This window comes from Puma concolor, chromosome B1, assembly GCF_028749965.1.
Source record: "Puma concolor isolate L17-30 chromosome B1, mPumCon1.1.hap2, whole genome shotgun sequence".
NCBI lineage: Eukaryota > Metazoa > Chordata > Mammalia > Carnivora > Felidae > Puma > Puma concolor.
The window spans coordinates 143,227,839-143,252,155 of NC_141670.1; the positions used below are offsets into that span (position 1 = coordinate 143,227,839).

General features: G+C 40.6%; 1 protein-coding gene across 1 annotated transcript in view; it reads right to left on the bottom strand.

Moving 5' to 3' along the window:
- FRAS1 (Fraser extracellular matrix complex subunit 1) overlaps positions 1–24,317 on the bottom strand; it is a 438,063-nt gene that overhangs the window by 146,722 nt on the left and 267,024 nt on the right. The window contains exons 23-29 of the mRNA XM_086704782.1: positions 21,832–21,978; positions 17,152–17,292; positions 16,096–16,236; positions 14,441–14,578; positions 10,953–11,223; positions 7,393–7,477; positions 3,927–4,253 (exon numbers count right to left, since the gene is read on the bottom strand). Coding sequence (XP_086560908.1) covers positions 3,927–4,253; positions 7,393–7,477; positions 10,953–11,223; positions 14,441–14,578; positions 16,096–16,236; positions 17,152–17,292; positions 21,832–21,978 — 1,250 coding nt within the window. The remainder of the gene's footprint in view (positions 1–3,926; positions 4,254–7,392; positions 7,478–10,952; positions 11,224–14,440; positions 14,579–16,095; positions 16,237–17,151; positions 17,293–21,831; positions 21,979–24,317) is intronic.

The following is a 24,317-nucleotide window of genomic DNA, read 5'->3' on the forward strand; positions in this document are numbered from 1 at the left end:
CACCAAACTGCTTTAAAATCATATCTCTAGCAGGCTCAGGTTTGGTAATCCGCCCAATTAATGAGAGCCTGTTCAGCAGAGCATTCTTTATTACCTTCTAATCTCTTTGATTTATTTTGCCTCCTACCCCCAAGAGAGCATGTTTCAACATCAGTCCTGAGTCTATTTTCTCCTCAGTGACTCACCACAAGCCTGGAGGGTAGCAGTCAAATTTCCTCACTGCCAGGCCAAGGATAAAAGTTTGGAAGAAGTGATGTAGAACTGGAGAACCAAGAGTGGAACTGATAGCTCCTACCCTTAGTCCCAGATAGGCCACCTGACATCAGCAGAGGTGCCCTGAAGGCTTCACATCTGACACAAGAGATGGATTCAAAGGTAGGAACATGAGAACCAGCCTCACTCAAGCTGTTGCATCCCCCCAACTATCTATCCATCCAACAAAAATGTACTAAACTCGGGGCACCCGGGTGGCTCAGTCGGTTGGGCGTCCAACTTCAGCTCAGGTCTTGACCTCGCGGTCTGCAAGTTCAAGCCCCGCATTAGGCTTTGTGCTGACAGCTCAGAGCCTGGAGCCTGCTTCGGATTCTGTGTCTCCCTCTGTCTCTGTCCCTCCTCCACTTACACTCTGTATCTCTCTCTCAGAAATAAATAAACATTAAGAAAAATTTTTAAAAATGTACTAAACTCTTACAAGGTGCCTGGCTCAAGAGAGGAAAACGGAAATAGTTCCTGCTCCCACAAAGTTCGCTTTTTCTATCCCTCCCTCTCTTTCCATCCGTATTACCAGGTTAAGTTTTCTACTGAACAACACTGGGATTAATTTGTACATCCATTCACCAGGAATTAGACCTAAACCCCTTAGCCACTCCACTTAAGCCACCGGCTAGACATCAGCCAGTAACTGGCCTATCTCCAAATTTAATACGCAGGCTGCCACAGGGTAAGGACTTGGATGCCCATCTTCAGAAATGGCTATCAGAATGAAATCAATCATGTCTGACTATATATCTATTAGAAGCCATTAATAGCTGAGGCAATTTTTTTCTTCTTGGGCTCCAGTAGACTTATGATTATAAATAGCTTCACTTGTAACAAGATGTAGTGAGTCCAGAGGGAAGATTCCAGAAGGCTTAGTGCCCAGATTGCTTGGATAGGATATTGTGAAAATGAAAAAAATTGCTGTCTCCATTCTGTCCATTAGGGGGATCAGAATATATATGTCTAAAACATTGAAAAATATGGACTAGAATGAAAAAAGCCACGTGGGTTAAATGTGATGAGCCAGAACACACTTGAGTTGAAATCGTGGCTCTGGCATTAAATATATATATATACATATATATATACACACACACACACACACACACACACATACATATATATATATGTATATTTTTTTTAATGTTTATTTATTGTTGATAGAAAGAGTGGGAGCAGGGGAGGGTCAGAGAGAGAGGGTGACACAGAATCTGAAGCAGGCTCCAGGCTCCAAGTTGTCATCACAGAGCCCGAGGCGGGTTTCGAACTCAAGGAAGATCATGACCTGAGCCAAAGTTGGCCACTTAACTAACTGAACCACCCAGGCGCCCTGGCACTAAACACTTTAATGAAAAATAAACATTTTTAAACTTTGAACAATGTTTTTAAACTTTTTTTTTCCAGTTTCCTTTTCTGGAAAATTAGAGATAATAATTGTACAAGTACCCCAGAGTGACTGTGAACATCAAATGAAATAATTTATATCAAGCATTAGTGCCCAATAAAGGTTAAAAGCAAAACAAACAAAAATACCTCCCACCCATAGAATTTCCTTTAGAAGGAATAAGGTCACATGGCCTCTGTTCTAACCTCCTTCACTAAGATATTGTAAAGATCAGTAGAATAGATATGAAGAAGTACTTTGAACTCCTGAGAGGAAATATAGGATGTATTTGTAAAATATCAGTATTACAGTGTCAAACTTATTAGTACATCTTGATAGATGCTGACCTTCTGGTCACTGGTTTCATTATCCCAGTTCATTGGCTCAGAAGCCATTATTTCATCTGATGGACAGGCAAGCACAACACTGTAGGAGATAGAGTGATGGCAGGAGGAAGGAGGAGGGACAGACCCTGTAAATACCAACACGGATCCCAAGTTATAAGCACTACAAGGATACTCGAGATCTGTGCTTATGCCTTATTTATAAATTAAAATTTTATTTTCTTTGTTTTGTTTTTGTAGTCAAAGCAGCTAAAATCCTAGAAATACCCTTCAACCTTGGGCTATAGCATACAAAATGACAGTGCCATACACTGAACCGAGCTCCAAACGTGGAGACTGAGAGCACTCTAGGAAAGGCGGCTGCTAATGTTGCGCTGAAATCCCATAACAATCTTTGGAAGAAAACCAAGGAAGAAGAAAAGAAACTTTCTGATTCTGTCTAGACTTCATCTCTTCAGAACTAAACCTCATCTCCCAAGGCGATTGCAAGAGGGTGATAATTAGGATTAGCTACAAGGTGGCTACCTGCCAACTCTATCTCATAATCAGCCTTCACTTGCTCCCATCTATCTCATGCCACCATCGCTGTTTTCAGCAGCTGCAAATCATGAGACAACAGCCTAAGAAACTAGCCAGAGACTAGGTTACATTCAGCTGTTCACCTTCACAAGGATCCATCGCAAATTTTGAGTGATCGTTGGTGAGAAAGTGACAAGTCATTTCTAAGCTGTCTTCAGCAAATCAATTTCTCCAGCTAATCATTAATGACACTTCAGTGGCAACTGATATTTGGAATGAAAAGTTCAATAAAAATGATAAGTCTTTCCATCTACCACCATGAGAAAGAGCCAGTTTTGCTATAATGCAAAAAATAGCTTCTAGTGAAATACCATCAAGTAATAAATGGTTTTGAAAATGTTTTGCAATAAGTCTTTTGGATCTAGCATGGATTAGCTCAGTATTTCCCAAAACATGGTAGCCATCCCATTAATAGTATCCTGGAACATTCTATGCACTACATGGATGAATATTTTTAAAAATTTTTAGGTATTAATTTTCATATTTTAGAAAAAAGTATAATTATACATTAAGCCCATAATCTCATATTCATTATTTGTTACAAAGAAGCCACACACAAAAAAAGTGGATACAAAGAAAAATATTAAGTAAATAACAGAAAAGGTGTTAGTGGGGGGCACCTGGGTGGTTCAGTTGGTTAAGTGTCCAACTCAGGACTTTGGCTCAGGTCACAATCTCACAGTTCATGGGTTTGAGCCCTGCCTCAGATTCTACACTTGACAGCATGGGGCCTGCTTGGGATTCTCTCTCTCTCTTTCTCTCTCTATCTCGCCCTCCCCTACTCATGCTCTCTCTCTCAAAATAAATAAACTAAAAGAAAAGATGTTTGTGGATACGGCAAAAACATATGGAGGTGTCATGGGAATGACTCAGACCGACAAGGATTCCTATGATTACTAAAAGAAAGAGTTCCCTCATCCTACTTCAGTTGGCTTAATAGAATGGCTGCACTCGTCCTTTTTGATTCATTATGATAACCTGACTATGAGCTTCACATAGCATGAGCTGCTGTAGAAGGGCAGACAAAAACAGGGGTGTACTTGATTCTTATGATCAGGCAGGAGACAAAAGGATCAGTGGACAACAAGGCATTTTTTATGGCAGCAAGTCAACATAAAGGTACAAAAGTTGCCCTTGTGTAGAGAAGGGTGCTCCCAACAAAATAGATAGTGCTCTTCGAGATGGGTAACGTGTTCTATTAATCTTAGAATGTCCTGAGTATTTCCATAATAGATGGTTAATAAATGTTTGAATAGATAACTATCCATATCTTAACTGCAAAACATGAATACTGCAAAATAACATCAACAAAACTTCGCATCTAGGTGCAAGAAAATTGTTGCTCTAGGAATGGCACCTACCTTGGGCACAGTCTTCATGTGGAAGAGTATATTTTGGAAGGAATGTCCATCATTGGCCTGCAAGACTGCAACATCAGATATGCTGTCAGAGCCATCATGAGCATAGTGGAGAAGGCCCCTGGAGAGTTCATCCAGCCGGAATTGATAGACTGGGGTTGCAGGGGACTGAAGTGTTTGGAGCAATTGGCCATGAAGTGGAGGATCAAGCACTTCGACCACCACATCCTGTGGGTTGTCGTCATCTCGGATGTCAAGCAGCTGGGTAGTGATGGTTCCTCTCTCTCCTCTGTTAATATGGAGGGCCTCATTTCTCAGCACGTAGGGGGCCTAGGAGTTGAAGGGAAGGAGGAGAAGTCATTTAGCAGGAAAAGAGAGGACAATCCTGTGGACTAGACGCAGCTTTGCGCAACCGAATTGATAATTCTATGCTTTTAAAGGAACTCTTGATGCTCCAGCAAAGTGCCACACTGTTGCATAGTCAAAGTATTTGTCAGAGGTGTGGTCAGTCATAGTAATCAAAGCAAGTGAGATTACTTCACACTTCTGGTTCTAGAGGCTTCTCAAAGCCATTTCAAGGCCATAGTATTCACCAGAGGCAATCAAGGTGAGCTGCTTGCTGCTAAATCTTAGAAGTCTCTGCTATCTTGATTCACACTATATCCCTTGCATTATAGCTGAGATCAGCCCAGAGTCAGGGAACCCAACCAGTTGTCTGCTTCCAAAAGAGAATAGTAAGAGATATGGAATTTTTGCACCTGTGTTGGGAGTTGAGCACTTTACTCTGGGCCACACTGCAGTATGCTGACTTTGGCTACGGTACTTCTGATTCTGAGTTCATGCAATTTCTGGCCCTGGCCAGTAGTTGTTTTGTTTTTTGTTTTCTTTTTTTTTAATTTTATTTTTTTAATTTACATCCAAATTAGTCAGCATATAGTGCAACAATGATTTCAGGAGTAGATTCCTTAATGCCCCTTACCCATTTAGCCCATCCCTGCTCCCACAACCCCTCCAGTAACCCTCTGTTTGTTCTCCTTATTTAAGGGTCTCTTATGTTTTGTCCCCCTCCCTGTTTTTATATTATTTTTGCTTCCCTTCCCTTGTGTTCATCTGTTCTATGTCTTACAGTCTTCGTATGAGTGAAGTCATATGATATTTGTCTTTCTCTGATTAATTTCACTTAGCATAATACACTCTAGTTCCATCCACATACAGTACTTTTTAACGCTAACTCATCCATATCTTGAAGGGCCCACCCCAACTCAGCTTATAAAGCCTGATAAGATCACAGTCTCAGTAAAGCAACCACCTGGTTAATTCACATGGCAAATTTTAATATGTTTTTCTTAGGATTATCAGGTTTCCCCTCACCAACTTCAGTAAGCAAATAAAATATCCTTTCATAAAGATAAAAGTTAATGAACCACAACAGAAAGAAATAACAAAACAAAACAAAAAAAAAAAATGGAGGCCAGAAGCCAAAGAAAACATGATCTTAGTTTTTTATATTGTTTGAAGTTGAACCATCTAGGACTATTCTCAGCACATTGCCTTCTTTAATCCAAATGGCTTCCTTTTAAAACTACCCCTCCTGGCCTCCTGGAAACTTTAATATCTATTAAAGTAATGCCTAACTAAGATGTCATTATAATAATCACATAGTAGGAAGCTAGATGACAGCTACTCCTCAGATATCCCCAGTGAGAATGCAGAAGTTGTGATTTTACATACGTGGGAATGAATGGCCCTTGGGTTCTGAAAAAGGCGAGGTCAAAAGGTGATGTCAACATCCATAAATGGAAAAGATCAAATCAACTTACATGAGAAAATCTCAGGAAGGCTCAAGACCATATTGAAATATCACAGGAATGTAAAGGAACAAAAATAAGCTAAAACTCATTTCTAAAATTCCATCTTAAAAAAGTTAAAATGAAAAAAGTTTCTCATATAATAAATAAAATTTAAAAATGCTGTCACTATCTACTCACCTGATTTGGAGAAGACAAAAATCGGAACTGTGGGAACCCACCATCTCAGATGGGAAAGTCACTTGCCAATACCTACCCTACGTCTCTAATTCACCTAATTAGAAGCAACTATATTAACACAAATAAAAAGAGCAAAACTTCTGAGCTTAAGTACTGAGAAACATCTAAGTCAGACAGTCCTAATGTGGTCCTCTGGTCCATATTTAGAGATCACATGTTTTGGTTTTAATTAAAACAAAATTCATACTCTTAGCCCAGCAGTGAGGTCAATTTAACTTTGGATCAATTTCTAACCATTCCTCAACTGTCACCTATGAAGTAAGAATGCTATCAAGAAATGCTGAGCTGGCCTATGAACACCATTTAGGAGCCACTTGTGGGTTATGTCTATTATCATCCACAATCCATGGTCTTTTCATTTTTGCACCCAAAATTAAAAATACACGCACACACACACACACACACACACACACACACACATACACACACACACTGAAATTATATATATATATATATATATATATATATATATATATATGTCAGTTTGAAAACAATGATCTCATGTCCTTCCTTGAATCATGACTAACACTCTACTGAGATCTGGATATTGCAGTAGTCTTGGTTCCCCATGCTGATATCATACTAGCTTGCAGTTCACAGCTTAAGACTGTATCTATCTACCTACTCTCTGCCCATTTCAGCTGTTCAATCCCTCAAGCTCAGTTACTCAGAGCATCTACCACTACGTGTATTCTGGACACACAACTGCAAGTTGACAAAGATGAGTGAGGAGAACAGAAGAGCCATCACACTGAGTTTTATAGCATCTACCATGATTTCTTCAAGACTTCTGTTTGGCTGATGACCACACTGGCACCTCATTTAAGTAGATCCTTAATAAGATGCTGTACCTACTGCAAACTGACTAAAACACAATCCAGCTATATGAAAGGCAAAAGTGGCTGAACATAATTTTGTATCTCTGAGACAGAAATATTTAGGCAAAACAAACTCATTTACCTAAGATTAAGAAAGTCTTAACAACTGGAACGGTTTCAAATTATTTTGAGGGGCTGAGATCAGATTCAGTATAGTAATGTAAGGCACTATAAAGTAGTGGTCTGGAGCCAGATTTTCTGGGTAGAAATCTTGGCTCTTTGTTAGCTATATTCCCATAGACAAGTTACTTAACCTCCCTGTGACTTTAGATTCCTATCGGTAAACTGGGGATAACAACACCTCACAGGGCTGTTATGATTAAATGAAAAACACTACAAAGGGTTCTATCGAATGTATTAGTAGTTAGTTGTTGTTGCTGTTGTTCTTACCCACAAGTACTAAGAGTTACTCCAGTGTTATTTCATGGGAAAAGTGAAACAAGACTGATTTAGCTCATATTTGCTAAAACTTGATTTAGCCTTGATTCGTGCATCAGAATTAGTAGGCACATGCAATTATTAATTGTGTGGCATTGTTATTACCTGTGTTGAAAATGCTTGTATGTTGATCAGCTGTGGCTCAGAGAAGAACTGCTGGTCACTAATTTTCAGGGAAAAGTAACCTTTCCTAAAAGAAGTGCCCAAGAAAGGAATGAGAAAATGCAGTCATTAGTCTCTAGCTAAACAAAGAATAAAAATATTTTCAGGTTATGTGCATGTAAGAATTAGGATCAAACCACTACAGTGATATAATATTCATCCTGTAAATAAAAATAACCAGATGAAGATGAATATAGGGCCATACAGGTAAAACTACTGGGTATCTCTTGATCTCAATATAACAATTACATAAACTTTATTTTAGATTTCTCTAAAATAAATATATACATAGTTGAAAAATCAGTTGTTAGCCCAAGACAGGTTAGTAATATAGTGATGGCTAATGGTTAAATTGGAGAATGCAAAGGAACTTATCATAGTCCCTGATTAGCTCTCAATGATTCCCTCTTCCCTACAGACCCTCTCTCCAACCTGTTCTCAAATCATGTGAGTGGGCCCGTGTGAAGGATTTTGCAATGTTTTGTATTACATGACTCTATTTACCTGCCTCCCCCACTCCAGCCACACACATACACATTCAATGTGGACTGGACTAGGTAAAGATGGCTGATTATTCTCTGGAAATTTGCAACTGGCCTGAGAGCTCCCATTTGACTATGCAGAAGCCATCGTCTACCAAGCCTGCCTGTAGGAAGGAGATATATTAAGCCTTGGAGCAAAGAGCCACAGAGACAAGAGGAAGAATTGAGTCCTGCTTTCCCATTCCCGGTTCTAGCTTCTAGGCTCACCCTGGAAGCCCAGTTGCCCTTGTTGTGTTAAAGAGCTGAGCCATGCCTGCAATGTTATAACAAGCCTTACAATTTTGCTGAATCTAGTTCAAGCTAACTTTCATTACCTGCAATGAAACAGTACTAATTAATGAAACAAAATAAGGTTGATTCTTTGCTGTGGTTTTTACTTCCTGTAAGAGTGTTGTTCCAGCAGCTTCAGAGACAACTGGTAGGGAAGGTAGGAGTTACCCACTTTCAAAGCCAAACCAAGCACAGAACTCATGGGAGGCTGTTAAGATATGTGATTAATGCACTATGAGCAGTTTTGAATTCTGGTTGACTATAGGGACCATTATTTTAAAGGTTCTTCAAAAGGTATTTTTGAAATTAACTACTGAAACATGAAATAATGTGGATGGATCTCAAAAGCATTATGGCAAAAACCAGAAACATACTGCATGACTCCATTCACATGACATTTCAGTAAAGGCAAAACTGTAAGAGTAACAAACAGATTAGTGGTTGCTACGGACTGGCAGGAAGGGAGTAGCAGCAAAATGGAGATTTTCAGGGGGAGGGGGTGACGAAACTGTTTATATCTTGATTGCAGTTGTAGTCTTGAGACTGTAAGAATATATGCATTAGTTGATACTCCTAGAACAGTACACTTTAAGATGGGGAATTTTGTTGAACCCAAATTATATCTCAATAAACCTGATTTGTTTTTAAAGAAGTAAATCTTGCCTTCCCTCCTGTTTCATCCTCCCCTTGAAGTTCCAACCCATTTAAATCCTGGCTCTCTTCACTCCCAGCTCCAAACTTCCAGAGAAAGCAAATGATGGAAGCAACAGAAAGAAGGAGGCAGGTGTGGTTACTCCCAATGTACTGGGGAAAAATGACTTTTTGGTAGCACTGAGGTCCCAATAACTGCTTAGGATCCCAGAATGCCAACTTGCCATGGCCACTATGGCCATATTTGCAGGTTGTCTTGTACTCCACAGGAGCATTCTGACCCCAAAGGAATCTAGTCCTAAAGAATCATGGTCAGATTTTCATGAGGAAAAAAACAAAATCATAAACCTATGTGGCAAGTTGCCCCTTTTGTTTTTGTATCACTCCACAACTTACAGAATTTCCTTTTTTTCATGAATTACTACCAATCTTGTTTTGCTATTCTCTCATTCTTTCTTTCGTTTAAATTTTTAGATGAAGAAAATCCAATGCTAAAATGGGTACACTAAGAATAAAAACAGTGCTGCAAGAATTCCCTGAAAAATTGTTGCCATTCTTTGTCCCACTTAGGGCTGCAGAGCTGACTCTGGAAGAAAACACGTGATGATAGATTGAAGAGGTGGAATAGACATGAGGGTTGACTTTGGTTGTCTGGGGAGCTTTATGAACTTTACTCACTTTTCACAAGACATTCAAAGGCAAAACACTACAGGTATGGACGTTGTGTGTGTGCGCGTGTGCACACGTGCGTGCCTCTGTGTGTGTGTGATGCAAACAATTAAGAACTACACTTAAAGCAAAATGAATGCAGGACATGGTGTATAAATCTGAAGAGTGAGTCTATGGCATCAGATACCTGAGTCTGAAGCCCCACCCTTGTAGCAGTATTTCTCTATACAATGATCATTTGCCCCTTGCAGATGGAAGTGTGCCCATTATTCCTAGTATTATTAGGAAGGCAGAAATCAGTGGCTAAAGGCATGGGTTGTGGAGTTGGGGAACCAGCTGTTGATTGGAGACTTGGCTTTGATTATACTCTCGAGGACTGTTTCCCTATCTGTAGACTAGGAACATAAATATACATAGTTCACACGAAGTGTTTAACACAATGCCTGCGTCAAAGTCAGCACTCAGTAAATATTAGTTATTCTTATTCCTTTGAGATGGTCTTCAGAGGTTCTGGCTTTGAAATGGAATAGAGAAAGGGCCATTTGCTTTTCTCCCCACCTATCTCCTAACCAAAACCTTAAAATAATAATAAAAAAAAATCTCTAGTGTTGACAGTAGAAAATATTCACTGTGAATATTTCGGCCCATTTTTAACATATACAGTCTACTCTGAATTATCTGCACTAATGAAGCAGAGCAGGATGAAGGATAATCCATGAGGCTAATCTTTGGGGTGCATTCTCTGATTTCTGTTTAGCAGATTTACTCTGCTAATTATATGACTCTATTTTCTTGGGTTAATGTTAACATTCAATTGCATTCCTGAAGCATATGTCAGCTGGGGTGAGGAAGACAGCCAGAAGTGTGCTAGGAATCAGAGGAAAACTAGATCAGGCTTAAAAATTAACCACAATTAATCCCATAAAGTGGATAATAAAAAGTTGTGACTCTTAGCTTCCTTCCAACTCTGAAATTCTAGGAACCATATAACACTTTTAAAAGTATGTGCTCCATCTTCTAGTCACTCCTCACTCCCAGTATATTACCTTAATGTTGAAGAAGCAGCTGTAGCAATCTGGGTAGATAACCAGTTTTGTTTCTGCTGGGCCAAAAAACTGGGTAATTGTACTAGGAACTTTCCTGTCACATCAGAGAATTACCCATAATTATGTGATAAAATGAAAACGCCTCTAACAGAAGCACACTCTCTGAGCAATTACAGTGAAATGATGACAGGCAGCTGAAAGCGATGGCGTTTGTGGAGTATCGATCTTCCTCAGAAGAGAGGGGATAGCTATTGAGAAGCGGGGGCGGGGGCGCAAAGCACCGATGGAAAGGATGCAGGAGGAAAACAACAGAACACTGAGTCACCTGGGTTTTTCTTTGCTGTGCACAAAACGCACTTTTTTCTCATTCACATCTTTCCAGCTAAAATGGCCAGCCTTGTCGAGCTGAACCTCTTTTCCGTTCCTTGAGAGCACTAGCTGACCATTGGTGGGAGTGCTCACAACATGGAACTGGAGGTCTTCCACCCTGCCATCCTGATCCTGGACATTCAGAAGGGGAAAATCCAGTGGCTTCATGGAACCAATTGCAAGAGTGAGAGAGCCATTCACATGAAGACTAGGCGTGTGTATTTTGCCTGGAAAACATATGAACCCAAAGGTCAGACTTGGTACATTCACTGATAAAGTTATTTATTTATTTTTAAAATTTTTCCTCTACTGTTTATTTTATTTTATTTAAAAAATTTTTTTTTTCAACGTTTATTTATTTTTGGGACAGAGAGAGACAGAGCATGAACGGGGGAGGGGCAGAGAGAGAGGGAGACACAGAATCGGAAACAGGCTCCAGGCTCTGAGCCATCAGCCCAGAGCCTGACGCGGGGCTCGAACTCACGGACCGCGAGATCGTGACCTGGCTGAAGTCGGACGCTTAACCGACTGCGCCACCCAGGCGCCCCCTACTGTTTATTTTTAAGAGAGACAGAGAGAGAAAGAGAGAGAGAGAGAGAGAGTTTGAGCAGGGGAGGGGCAGAGAGAGAGAGAGGGAGACACAGAATCTGAAGCAGGCTCTGGGCTCTGAGCTGTTAGCACAGAGCCCAATGTGGGGCTCAAACTCATGAACCGTGAGATCATGACCTGAGCTGAAGCTGGACGTCCAACCGACTGAGACACCCAGGTACCCCAAGGATTTTTTATTTTTTAATAAATAGATTTGTAATGTTCATTCAGAAATGAGACTCTAGGCTATTGTAGACCATAAGCCTCCTTCTAATCCAGTGGTTCTCACCCCAGGATACATATGAAAATAACATAAAATATCAATGTTAAACATAAAATTCTAAAAAATATAGGAGAAAATCTTTGTGAGCTTAAATTAGGAAATGCTTTCTTAGATATGACACAAAAAGTACAAGTGACAAAAGAAAAAAAAAGATAAATTGGACCAAAGTCCTTCAAAGGACACCAGTAAGGAAGTAAACAAGTCAATTGATAGAATGGGAGAAAATGTTTGCAAATTATATATCTGAAAACGGACATGTATCTGAAATATATACATCTTACAAGTCAATAAAAGACAAGTAACCCAGTTTAAAAATAGGCAAAGAATTTGAATCGTGTTTTTCAAAAGCAGATATACAAAAGGCCAATAAGCACATGAAAAGGAGCTCAATGTCATTCATTAGTCGTCAGGAAAATGCAAATCAAAGCCACAATGTGATACCACTTCATACCCACTATAAAGGACAATAAAAAGTGTTCCTGAGGATGTGGATGAATTGAAAATCTCATACGTTGCTGGTAGGAATGTAAAAGGGTTCAGTTTGGTAGTTCCTCACCAGTAATTCTACTCGTAGGCATATACCCAAGAGAACTGAACACATATGTCCACATAAAAACTTGTACCTGAATGTTCATAGCAATGTTATACATAATAACCCAAAAGTGGAAAGAACCCAAATGTCCATAAATTGGTGAATGAATAAATAAATTATGGTATATCCATACAATGGAATATTATTAAACAATAAAAAGGGATGATGTACTGACACATCTTCCAATATAGAGGAACCTTGAAAATATTATTGCCAAGTGAAAAAAGCCACACGTAAAAAGCCACATATTGTACAATTCCATTTATGTGAAATGTCTAGAATAGTTAAACCCACAGAGACAGAAAGTAGATCAAAGGCTGCCAAGAACTGGGGCAAGGGAGCGCTAGACAGAGACTGCTAACAGTTACTGGATTTCTTTTTAGGATGAATAAAATGTCCTGGCATTATATAATGGTGATGGTTGTATAACTTTGTGCATATACTAAAAACCACTGAACTGTGTACTTTGAAAGGTGAATTCTATGGTATGTGAATTATATGTCAATAATAACAATAAAGAATCATACAGGGATCTTTTAAAACAGTACCAATACTTGAGCTCCACCATCAGAGATTCTGACTTAAATGTTCTGGGGTGGGAACCTTAGTGATTTTACAAGCTCCCCAGGCAATTCTAATGGACTTCTAGGTTTGAAAGCAACAGTTATAACCTAATTCATCCATCCCATCTGGCCTTCAGACCCATTAAGGGTAAGAAAAGAAGTAAGTGTCTGATACCATTTGCTAGAACAGTACCAGTTAATCTTTAATGAAGTATGATTATAAGTGGCTTATATTCAGAATTCATGTAAAGTATATACACTTTGTTTTAAAAATGTCCCATCTTTATCCATTCTTCCATTGATGGACAATAAATTATATTTAAAAAATAAGTAAAATAAAATAATATAAAATAAAATAAAATTTTCCCATCTTTGTCCATAGGAAACATCTGATGGATGAATATCCAATCATGATGATAATTGCATCCTGTCTCCTGCAAGCTGTTTTGCCTGGACTTTAATTATTAGTGTTTCCTTCTGCAAGTAGGTCAGACAGGACAGTTTGGGAATGGCAAGTTTCAAGGGAACTACTTCTACTGTAAGATTACTCTAATGAAAGTGGAATTCGTTTTCACAAGCTGACTTGTACCATGTCCCAAGAGGAGTAGGCTGACTCTCAAGTACTTGGGGTTTCCAGAAAGGTCCCAATAAAATAAGCCAAATATATCTTTTTCCCATGGGAAGTCTTAGTATCTTCAGAGGTCAGAAATTTAGAGACGGAAAATATGATTGACTACGGGTATTAAAATATGCCTCATGTTATTGATAAAGGACACTCAAAAGCTGAGGAATGCTCAACTATTATATAATCCTTAAACTTCATTTATCTATAAAACTTTGGGGCTCCAATTTAAGACTAAATGTAAATTTGCTTCTCTTTTGTTGTAAGGTGAAGTATCCATTGATGTGTTGGATAAAACTAGCACCACTCCTTTAATATCGCCTTCTTCTTTTTTTTTTTAAGTTTATTTATTTGAGAGAGACAGAGACAGTGTGAGCAGGGGAGGGGCAGAGACAGAGGGAGAGAGAGAATCCCAAGCAGGCTCTGCACTGCCAGCACAGAGCCCAACGTGGAGCTGGAACACACAAAACTCTGAGATCATGACCTGAGCCGAAACCGAGAGTCGGACACTTAACTGACTGAGCCACCCAGGAACCCCACTGTGTCACAGTTTTCTGCCAAATTTCTGATCTGATAGTTGGTACTTTCATGGCACACACTATTTCTTTTTCCCAAAGATCTTAGAAATTGCGTTTCCACAATGCCTATGTCCTATAGATAGTCCCTTATTTCTTAGCATTCCCAGAATGAGAATCCTGTATTTTGTATCACATGAGCCAACTGTATCTGCAGACGCAGCCTTTGCATAGAGAAATGACAGGTTAATACACCAGACCATCAGATGGGAAGCACTTACCAGTGCACGTTTCATTAGAGTGGGCAGAGAAGCCAGGAATGCAGTTGGAAACACAAAGGCCACTCTTCAAAAAGAACCCATGGTCACAGAGGTGACACCGGTCCCTGCCGCTGCACTGTAAGCATGCTCGAGGGCAGGCTGTCAAGGAAAGGACACACTAAGTGAGGCACGTGAAAGGCACAGACACTCAGCTAGGGCCACCAGTGACAGAGAAATAAAGAGTGATAGCACATGACTCCCAACTACAGCAAAAAGGAATCTCCTCTAGAATCTCACAAGGAACCCATCTACCCTCTGAAGGAAAGTGAACACAGATCATCACTTTCACTTTATGCACTGTGATGTGAAAATGTTGCACATAAGTGGATTGTTTACAAAATTGACCATATTGACTTGTAAGGGAGGTGGTTTATGGTGCCTAAGAGCATAGGCCCTCGCTGGGTTCCATTCCTCCTCTACCACTTACCGGATGTCCACTTCGGGCAAGTTCCTTTAACCATCTGTGGTGTGATTTTCTTGTCTTAAAAATGGGATAGAAATAACACCTAATGCAAATAACTGTTGGGAGGATTACATGTTTTATTATGTGAATTGTGTGCCTAGGACTCAGCTATACTACTAATACCACTACTATTCTATTATTATTATTGTTGTTGCTGTTGTTATTGTTACTGTTATTACTATTTTAAATGCATGGGGAAAATAAGCTCTTTAAAGGACCATAGGATTATTTCCTTGGGTCAAGTCAATAAACTACAAATCGAGTGTTTACTCCCAAGTTTTTCTGCTTCCTTAGTGGAGATTTTATTATAGAGAGGTGGTATAGTATAGTGTAATGGGCCCTGGACTGGCATCAGAAAACTTGGGTTTAATGACTGATTTTATGTTGCTTGGCCATTCTCTCTCTTGCTTAAGCCATTCTCTCTCTCTCTCTCTCTCTCTCTCTCTTCTTTTTTTTTTTTTTTTTTTTTTTTTTTTGCTTATAAAACAGGATTCATAGTGTCTGCCATATTTCACTACCAAGTCATTGTGGGTATTAAACAAGCTCATGCAGACAGAGGAATCTGGTGAAAGGTAAAATGCCATGCCAGGGGAATGGCATCATTCTTACAGGCCAGATATTCTTCAAAGTGGGGTATATGGTACCAAGTTTTAAAGGAAATGATGAAAACAAACTGAGGAAACTCTCTTTGGGTTTAACTTTAGTGTGATCAAAAGGTTCGGTGTGTCTCACTAAATCGTCCTCACAAACCCTCTTCTTCAAGGGCATTGTGCCAATATCAAGGTCAGCGGTAATTCAGTCTATACACTGAAGATTCTGTGCCCATATCAACAGGGGTAATCCACTCTTAGTGGATACCTCACCTGAGTTCAATATAAGCCTTATATTCCATAAAATATTGACTTCATTTCCATAAAGACCTTTAGGGACAATATTGATTTGTGGAAGAGAATTATTGGCCTGCACTTCTATATTCAATTTAACCAGCAATTGGCAGATGTGCAGGGGGAGCCATCAATTACTTAGGCCGAGCTCCCTGGGTTTTCATTCTGCTTTTAATTCAAATTGTCCTTGGTTACCTGAGAATCAGCGCACCTGATTTACTTGCGGCCCTCGCTTTTCTCCAGAGAACTCAGCACAGTCTCCAAGTTACCTGCACATTGGCGATTGGCGTGATCTGCAAAGTACCCCTTCTCACATTCCTGGACACACTGGGCTTCTAACAGGAAAAATGGCTCTTCACAGCGAGTGCACTCGTGGGGACCTTGGCATTGGAGACAGTGATTGCTACACCCTGAAGGACAAAAGTCAAATCAACAGAATTGTGTATGGCTTTCCAAGGGGCTCCTGGCCCTTGTGGGGAGGTAGCATTAGATGCCAAACAGTTAGATGACCCAGTGTGTTGGACGAAGCAGAAGATGAGGAGTCAGGAACCAGGCTTCTGGTTGTTACTGCTCTACTTACCAGGGGGATGATTTAGGATCAGAGATTAAATTCTCTGAGCCTTAATGCTCTCTCCCATTAAATGGGAGTGGACATATCGTCCTACCCAGCTCGCTGGGCAAACACCGAAGTAAATAACAGAAAACACTGGGCAAACTTAGAAACTACACATATTAGCCATTATCATTATTAACTAGTCCATGGCTTTCTTGCCTGAAGTGTCCATCTTTCCTGACTCACCCAGTCAATTATCAGAGTCTCCCAAGAATGATCCCAGTAGTACTGTCTGTGCACTTTGCGGGAGTTGTTCAGAGTCAGAAGGTTTTGTGGTGTTAATTCAAGACCCAAGGGGGTGGGGTTCAGAGGAAGGTGGTGGTGAGACATCCGGTACATTCAGGGCTTCAGAGGGCTGACGTGTGAGCACAGGCCTTCCATGTGCTCCAATGACCAGAGTACACACACCTCTGCATCTAGAGGACAGGACTGTTCAATGTTTCAGGAAATCCAAACCTTATACCTGTTTGCATGGCCATATACCCCCAAGATTCCCATACTGACCTCAAATTTTAGCAAATATCGTGTCTGGACATGGGGGAAGGAGAGAGGGGGCATTTTGGCTATAATAGAGAAAAACTCTTAGGAAAGAAACCGGAAATTAAATACAAAGCCAGAAAGGAAACTAGCCACAGACTGCTTGTCAGAACAGTAAAAACCAGAGGAGGCTGAAGCCTGGCTTCAGCACAGAGCAGGGGCTCCAGACACTTACTCCTGCAGAGGCCCACGTCCCTGTAGAAGGATGGTGAGCACTGCTCCACGCAGGCCCCGTCCTGGAGAACGTAGCCATCCATGCACTGTAGGCAGTCGGTCCTCAGAGGCCCAGAGCACGCGTTGCAACTCCAATCACACTCTAGGAAGGAAGCCCATGTTAGATCACCTTCGTCTGTCCACCCTCAGTCCCAGCGACTAATTTAATGAGGATGCTGCTGGCAGCCGCAAGGGTAAAGTGAGGACAACATAAAAGATGTCAGATAAGTGAGCCCTAACGAGGTTTCTGCTTGTAGTAGCCGGAACGCCTCTCTGAGGTTTAGTATTTCCTAATTATGTTGGACACGGACATGTACAAGGATCACTCCATGCTTGTGCACAGGCTGCTTGTCAGTAGGGCTGCCAAGGAGCCAGATCAACTTAATCTTATTCCATAGCCCCAGAGTTCTTTATTCCTGTGCCATGGTGTCTTCATGCAAAGCCAGCTACAGGGAGTGGGCAATCTGTCTCTGCAAACCTAATCCAGACCTCCTCCAAATGCTCAATAGGTGAAGTGATGTCAGAGACTCAGCTAAGAATGCATCTGCTGCCTCCACTGACGCTGGCTGCCTGGCTTCCTGCCTCTCAAAAATCAGGTGTTGACCCACCCAACAGAGAGAACCACTGATGTTAGAATTAAATGGGGCGCAAAGGAACAGTCCAGAAAGAAGAGGCTTACAGAAATCACAGAAGATCTCCCTAGCAGTAGAGCTGACTCATTAACATGTTCTTTGCTCAGTAAGCACCTATGGAATGCAGAGCACTAAAAGATGGGTAGAAAAAGTGGGTAGACTCTGACTTCAAGGAGTTAATGTGCTCATGGGTTCCAACCTTGGAATTGCACCCATGGGATCCAGAATGATTGTTAGAAATACAGATTTTCAGGCCCAACATCAGAACTATTCAGTTAGTCTCAAGAACTGAGGCAAAAGAAAACATGTTGGGGCCACTATTGTTTTTGTTCTTATGATTATTATAGTTGTTGTTATAGTTGCTGTGGGTTTTTTAAATGTTTATTTATTATTTTTGAGAGAGAGAGAGAGAGAGAGAGAGAGAGAACGAGCAGGGGAGGGGCAGAGAGAGAGGGAGACACAGAATCTGAAGCAGGCTCCAGGCTCAGCGCTGTCAGCACAGAGCCCAATGAGGGGCTTGAACTCACGAACTGTGAGGTCATGACTTGAGCCAAAGTTGGATGCTTAACTGACTGAACCACCCAAGTGCCCCATAGTTGTTGTGGTTTTTAAAGGCCCAGGCAACTCTGATGCAGCTAGAAAACTCATGCCTGAGAGCCAAAGTTCTAGCTGGCAAATTAAGTCCTTCATGCATGGAAGATGGGACAAGATAGGTTAAGTACTTGGGTTTTGAAGACACACAAGTCTCCATTTAAGCCATGGCTTAGATACTGTTCATCCACATGTCTTACACATCTTCCTTAAGTTATTTGAGCCTCAGTTTCCCTATCTGTAAGACAGAGGCAAGAATAGTACCTATTTCATAAGGCTACTGCACAGAGTAAATGAAAGAATGAATGCAAAGGAGTTAGCACAGTGCCTGGCACAGAGTAACAGCTTAATAAATGTTTGCTGCTGAACTGTTTTTCTTGGAGAGCATTCTCCACTCAGGACATCCTCACTCCACCACCCCTCCCAGCTGAGAACTGAGGAAACTTCTCATTAGTCACCTTTCTCTCTTTCTTGATGCAACATTTCTAAGGCCCAAAGAAGCAGGTAAATGTGTAAGACAGTGCACGTGCTTCCAAGATTTCTAAAGTTAATCCCGCTCATTTATTTGGCTGAATCACTCCTGAGGGAAAATGACTAAAGCAGAGCCTTGAAAACTGCCAGCAAAGTTATGAAATCATTTACAACATGGAGGATTCGTGATAATCTTGTTTTTCACCACGTACTGACAACCACTGTTTAGAAGGGAAAAACCAGAAAAGCTTCTGTGGTCTTGAGCACCAGAGACCACCTAAGTTGACTACAAAGAGAATTCCTTGGAATAGAGAGTGTGCAATTTTGCAAAGCTTTAAAACATACCAGCATATGTGATAGATGTTTGGCCTCTCTACCTGAGCCCCAGCTAAGAGATGGGAGATATGTAGAATGGACGAATGGAGAAGGGAAATGGAATAGAAGGAAAATCCAGCCTTTACCTCTGTTCTCCTTGCTGACCACTGCCATTCAAAGAGCAAAAGCCCCAAGAATTCTAACTACTGACAGAACAAGGAAAAGGATACTCGGTTTTTGAAACTGCCCCCCTATAAACTCCTCGAGCACAGGACTATGCCTTTACTCATTTCAGTCTGTTAGAGATGAACAAATAAGATAAGCATTAAGCATAGAGTCTAGCAATCTAGAGTTGTAAATGCAAGTGGCTCCAGGTCCCAGGAAAGTCATATAAATCTATGAACCAGGCCTGGTGTGACAGGATAGGGAGGGTTGGAGACTGTGGTGATCTGAAGATGCAACAGGACAAGACCTACTCATCAGCGACCAACTGCTGCATTATGGAAACACACACCCAGGGTGGCCAAATCATCTGGCTTTTTCAAAAGAGACAGGAAATCTCAATCTTTGTATGTGATTCTTCTACATGTTAAAACACATTAATGAGGGGGGCCTGGGTGGCTCAGTCAGTTCAGCAACCGACTTTTGATTTCGGTTCAGGTCATGATCTCACAGGTTGTGGGACTGAGCCTCATGTTGGGCTCTGCACTGGGTGTGGAACCTGCTTGGGATTCTCAGTCTCTCTTTGCCCCTCCCCTACTCATGCTCTCTAAAATAAAAAATTAAAAATTACATAAAATATAAAATGCATTAGTTAAAAATTTAAAACACTAGAACACTAGGTGGACCAAAAATAACCCTGTCTTAGACCAACTACAACCTGAGGGTTTCCAGTGTGCCACCTTTGGTCTAATTACCAAAACCCTCCACAATAGTTGGCACACAGTAGGTGCTCAAAAATATTTTCTTGCACCTAGATGCTTAGTCGGTTAAGGTTCCAACTATGGCTCAGGTCATGATCTCATTGTTCATGAGTTTGAGCCCTGTGTCAGGCTCTGTGCGGACAGCTAGATTAGAGCCAGCTTCGGATTCTGTGTCTTCCTCACTCTCTGCCTCCCCCCGCTCTCTCTCTCTCTCTCTCAAAAATAAATAAACATTAGGGCCACCTGGGTGGCTCAGTCTGTTAAGCATCTGACTTCAGCTCAGGTCAGGATCTTGCATTTCATGAGTTTAAGCCCCACATCAGGCTCTATGCTGACAGTTCAGAGCCTAGAGTCTGCTTCAGATTCTGTGTCTCCTGGATGGAGAACCATCTATCATGCTAATGGCCACCAAAAGAAAACTGGAGTGGCCATACTTATATCAGACAACCTAGATTTTAAAATAAAGACTGTAACAAGAGATGAAGAAGGACATTATATCATAATTAAGGGGTCTATCCACCAAGAAGACCTAACAATTGTAAACGTCTATGCCCCCAACATGAAAGCGCCCAAATATATAAATGAATTAATCACATACAGAAACTCATTGATAATAATACCATAATAGTAGGGGACTACAACACCCTACTTATAGCAATTGGCAGATCATCTAAACAGAAAATCAACAAGGAAACCAATGGCTTTGAATGACATGCTGGACCAGATGGACTTAACAGATATATTCAGAACATTTGATCCTTAAGCAGCAGAATACACATTCTTCTTGAGTGCACATGGAATATTCTCCTAGATCACATACTGGGACACAAAACAGCCCTCAACGAGTACAGAAAGGTCGAGATCATACCATGCATATTTTTAGATCACAATGCTATGAAACTCGAAATCAACTACAAGAAAAAAATTGGAAAAACAACACATACTTGGAGACTAACGAAGATCCTACTACAGATTCTGTGTGTGTATCTCTCTTGCCCCTCCCCTGCTCAGGCTCTGTCTCTCTCTCTCTTTCAAAAACAAATAAACATTAAAAAATAAACAGGGGCGCCTGGGTTGCTCAGCCAGTTAAGCGTCCAACCTCGGCTCAGGTCATAATCTCATGGTTTGTGAGTTCGAGCCCCATGTCAGGCTCTGTGCTGACAGCTTGAAGCCTGGAGCCTGCTTTGGATTCTGTGTCTTCCTCACTCTCTGCCCTTCCCCCACTCATGCTCTGTCTCTCTCTGTCTATCAAAAATAAATAAATGTTAAAAAAAATTTAAAAAATAAACAAACATTAAAAAAATATTTTCTTGATTAATAAATTACATACAGGGGTGACTAGGCAGTGTAGTCAGTTAAGCGGCCAACTCTTAATCTCAGGTCACGATCTCATGGTTTGTGAGTTTGAGCCCCACATCTGGCTCTGCACTGATGGTGCAGAACCTGCTTGGGATTGTCTCTCTCCCCCTTGCTCTCTGCCCCTTCCCTGATCATGCTCTCTCAAAATAAATAAACTTTAAAAAACAAAAAATAAATTACATACAAAGAAAAAATTACATACATACATTCATAATACATGATGACTTCTTGCTATCACCAGAGAAAGTCTAAACATATGACAGTATTTTCCCAGTGTGGGGGAGCAGACATTTATAGTAAAGGGAGCTCACTGAGTAAAAGAATCAATGCATAGTTCAGGAAGAGCTTTACCTCTGCATATCTTCGTGGAGAAGTCAAGATAGTACTGTGGGGCACAGCTCTCATACTGACATTCCCCAAAGAGCAGGACCTTGTTTGGATCTCGGCAGGAGGTACAGCCAGCCTGTGAATCACAGCTTCTACAATGTGTGCTGCATGCTGAGCAGATAGGGAAAGAAAATGACCAGATCATTACAATTGCAAATACTGAAGCACTGATCAAACCTAGACAGATGTTACAAAGGAGCAAAAGCACTGCTCCAACCTGTTCTTTAATTATGGCTCATAACCCTCCCCTGTGATCAACAGAAAAGAAAATGTTCTTATTTTCCAGAGAAGATAAATTATAAACCCAGAGAAGATAAATTATAAACCCAAGAATTGAAATCCCACATCCAACTTGCACTGTGATGTAGCCACAGAACTTATATTTACTCCAGGATCTCTGGAATAATAGTCGAGAGGTGTTTAAACCTTACTTCTTAAGGAATCAAGCCCCCTGTAGTTCATGATGTGGACTCAGATTTTTGAATGATGTCAAGATAAAAATTAGGTATCAACTTTATTGGGAAGCTCAGGAAATCCCATATTTTAAGGGACTTCAAGACAAAGGACTTCAAGGAGGCCTGGCTTCCTGATTCACCCATTTGTAATTCTCAGCAGCTACTGAATTCAAGCATTCAGGGATGATCCCCAAATGTGGTCATGCTTCCATCTTCCCTAACTTAACAACTGCATTTCTCCATCTCCTCAGTTGTCCATGCTATAAACCTTGGAGGCTATCTTGACACCCCCCTTTCTCTCATTCCTAATCCACTCACTCATTGAATCCTATTTATTCAAAGTTTTCTATGTGATTCTCAGAACTTTTTGTTTTTCTCCATATCCCCATGTACCAATACATCTTAAGCCATCACTATCTCCTACCAGACAACTGTCATAGCCTCCTAATTGGTTTCCCCTTACTACGTTTGACCCCCTTGCATTCTATTGTCCATGTCCCCATAAGAGTGATTTTTTTTTTTAATCTATACTGCTCAGGTTTCAGAGGACACTTTCATCTATAAACTCATATCTTTCTTCAAACCTGGAAAGTTTCCAGCCATCATTTCTGCAAATATTGCTTCTCCATTATTGTCTCCATTCTTTCAACCTAGATATCTTAATACACACACTTGAATCCTCTCAATATAATCTCTAAGTCTCTTGTCTTTAACCCTTATGCATTCTTCAGTGACTTCTTCAAGAAGGCCTTCCTTGACTGTCTAATCTAAAGCAAGTCTCCCTGTCACTGCTCTTATAGCACCCCAGACATTTCATTCATGCCATACATAATAATTTTCATTTAAGTGATTATTTATCTTCTGCATCCTTTAAGCTATAAGCTTCATGAAAGCAAACACCAGGTTTGTTTTGTTCCTTCCAATAGTGCCCAGTACCTAGCCGGTCATCCCTCATATTGTGGGTGTTCGATAAACATATGCACATAAATAAAAGAAGCCAGATATTGTTAATTATATATATTCAAGCATTAGTATCTCAGCCTCATTCTGAAATTTTCTCTAAGTACCTGTCAGAGGAAAAATCTAGAGAATGATCATGTGAGTTTTAGATCTAGAGAATATCAAAGTGTGTGGCACAGTGCAGGAAGATCACCTCCTGGTAAAAATAAAAAGGAAGTCCTCTTGTTTCACATATGAGAAATGTCATTGATATAAAATATTCATTAGAATATGTAGATTGGTAATTAAAGGTCCTAGAAAAATTCTAGACTGGATTTTCAAACAGATGGTTTGAGAATAATTAGAAATAAATATTTTAATTTTTGGAAACTTATATGAAATTAAACTGCCATTTCTTTTTTTTTTTTAATTTTTTTTTTCTCAACGTTTTTATTTATTTTTGGGACAGAGAGAGACAGAGCATGAACGGGGGAGGGGCAGAGAGAGAGGGAGACACAGAATCGGAAACAGGCTCCAGGCTCTGAGCCATTAGCCCAGAGCCTGACGCGGGGCTCGAACTCACGGACCGCAAGATCGTGACCTGGCTGAAGTCGGACACTTAACCGACTGCGCCACCCAGGCTCCCCCTTTTTTTTTTTTTAATTTGGGTAGAATTTTTACACATGATGTATCTTAATTTTGGCAACGGTTTGACAAAAATCTCAATGATAAGCCTGTGAATACAAAAATTAAGGGAGGGGGGCGCCTGGGTGGCGCAGTCGGTTAAGCGTCCGACTTCAGCCAGGTCACGATCTCGCGGTCTGTGAGTTCGAGCCCCGCGTCAGGCTCTGGGCTGATGGCTCAGAGCCTGGAGCCTGTTTCCGATTCTGTGTCTCCCTCTCTCTCTGCCCCTCCTCCGTTCATGCTCTGTCTCTCTCTGTCCCAAAAATAAATAAACGTTGAAAAAAAAATTAAAAAAAAAAAAAAAATTAAGGGAGGACTAGTAGTTTTAGGTGGATTTGAAGATGGTTGAAATACATACTCAAAAAGTTATCA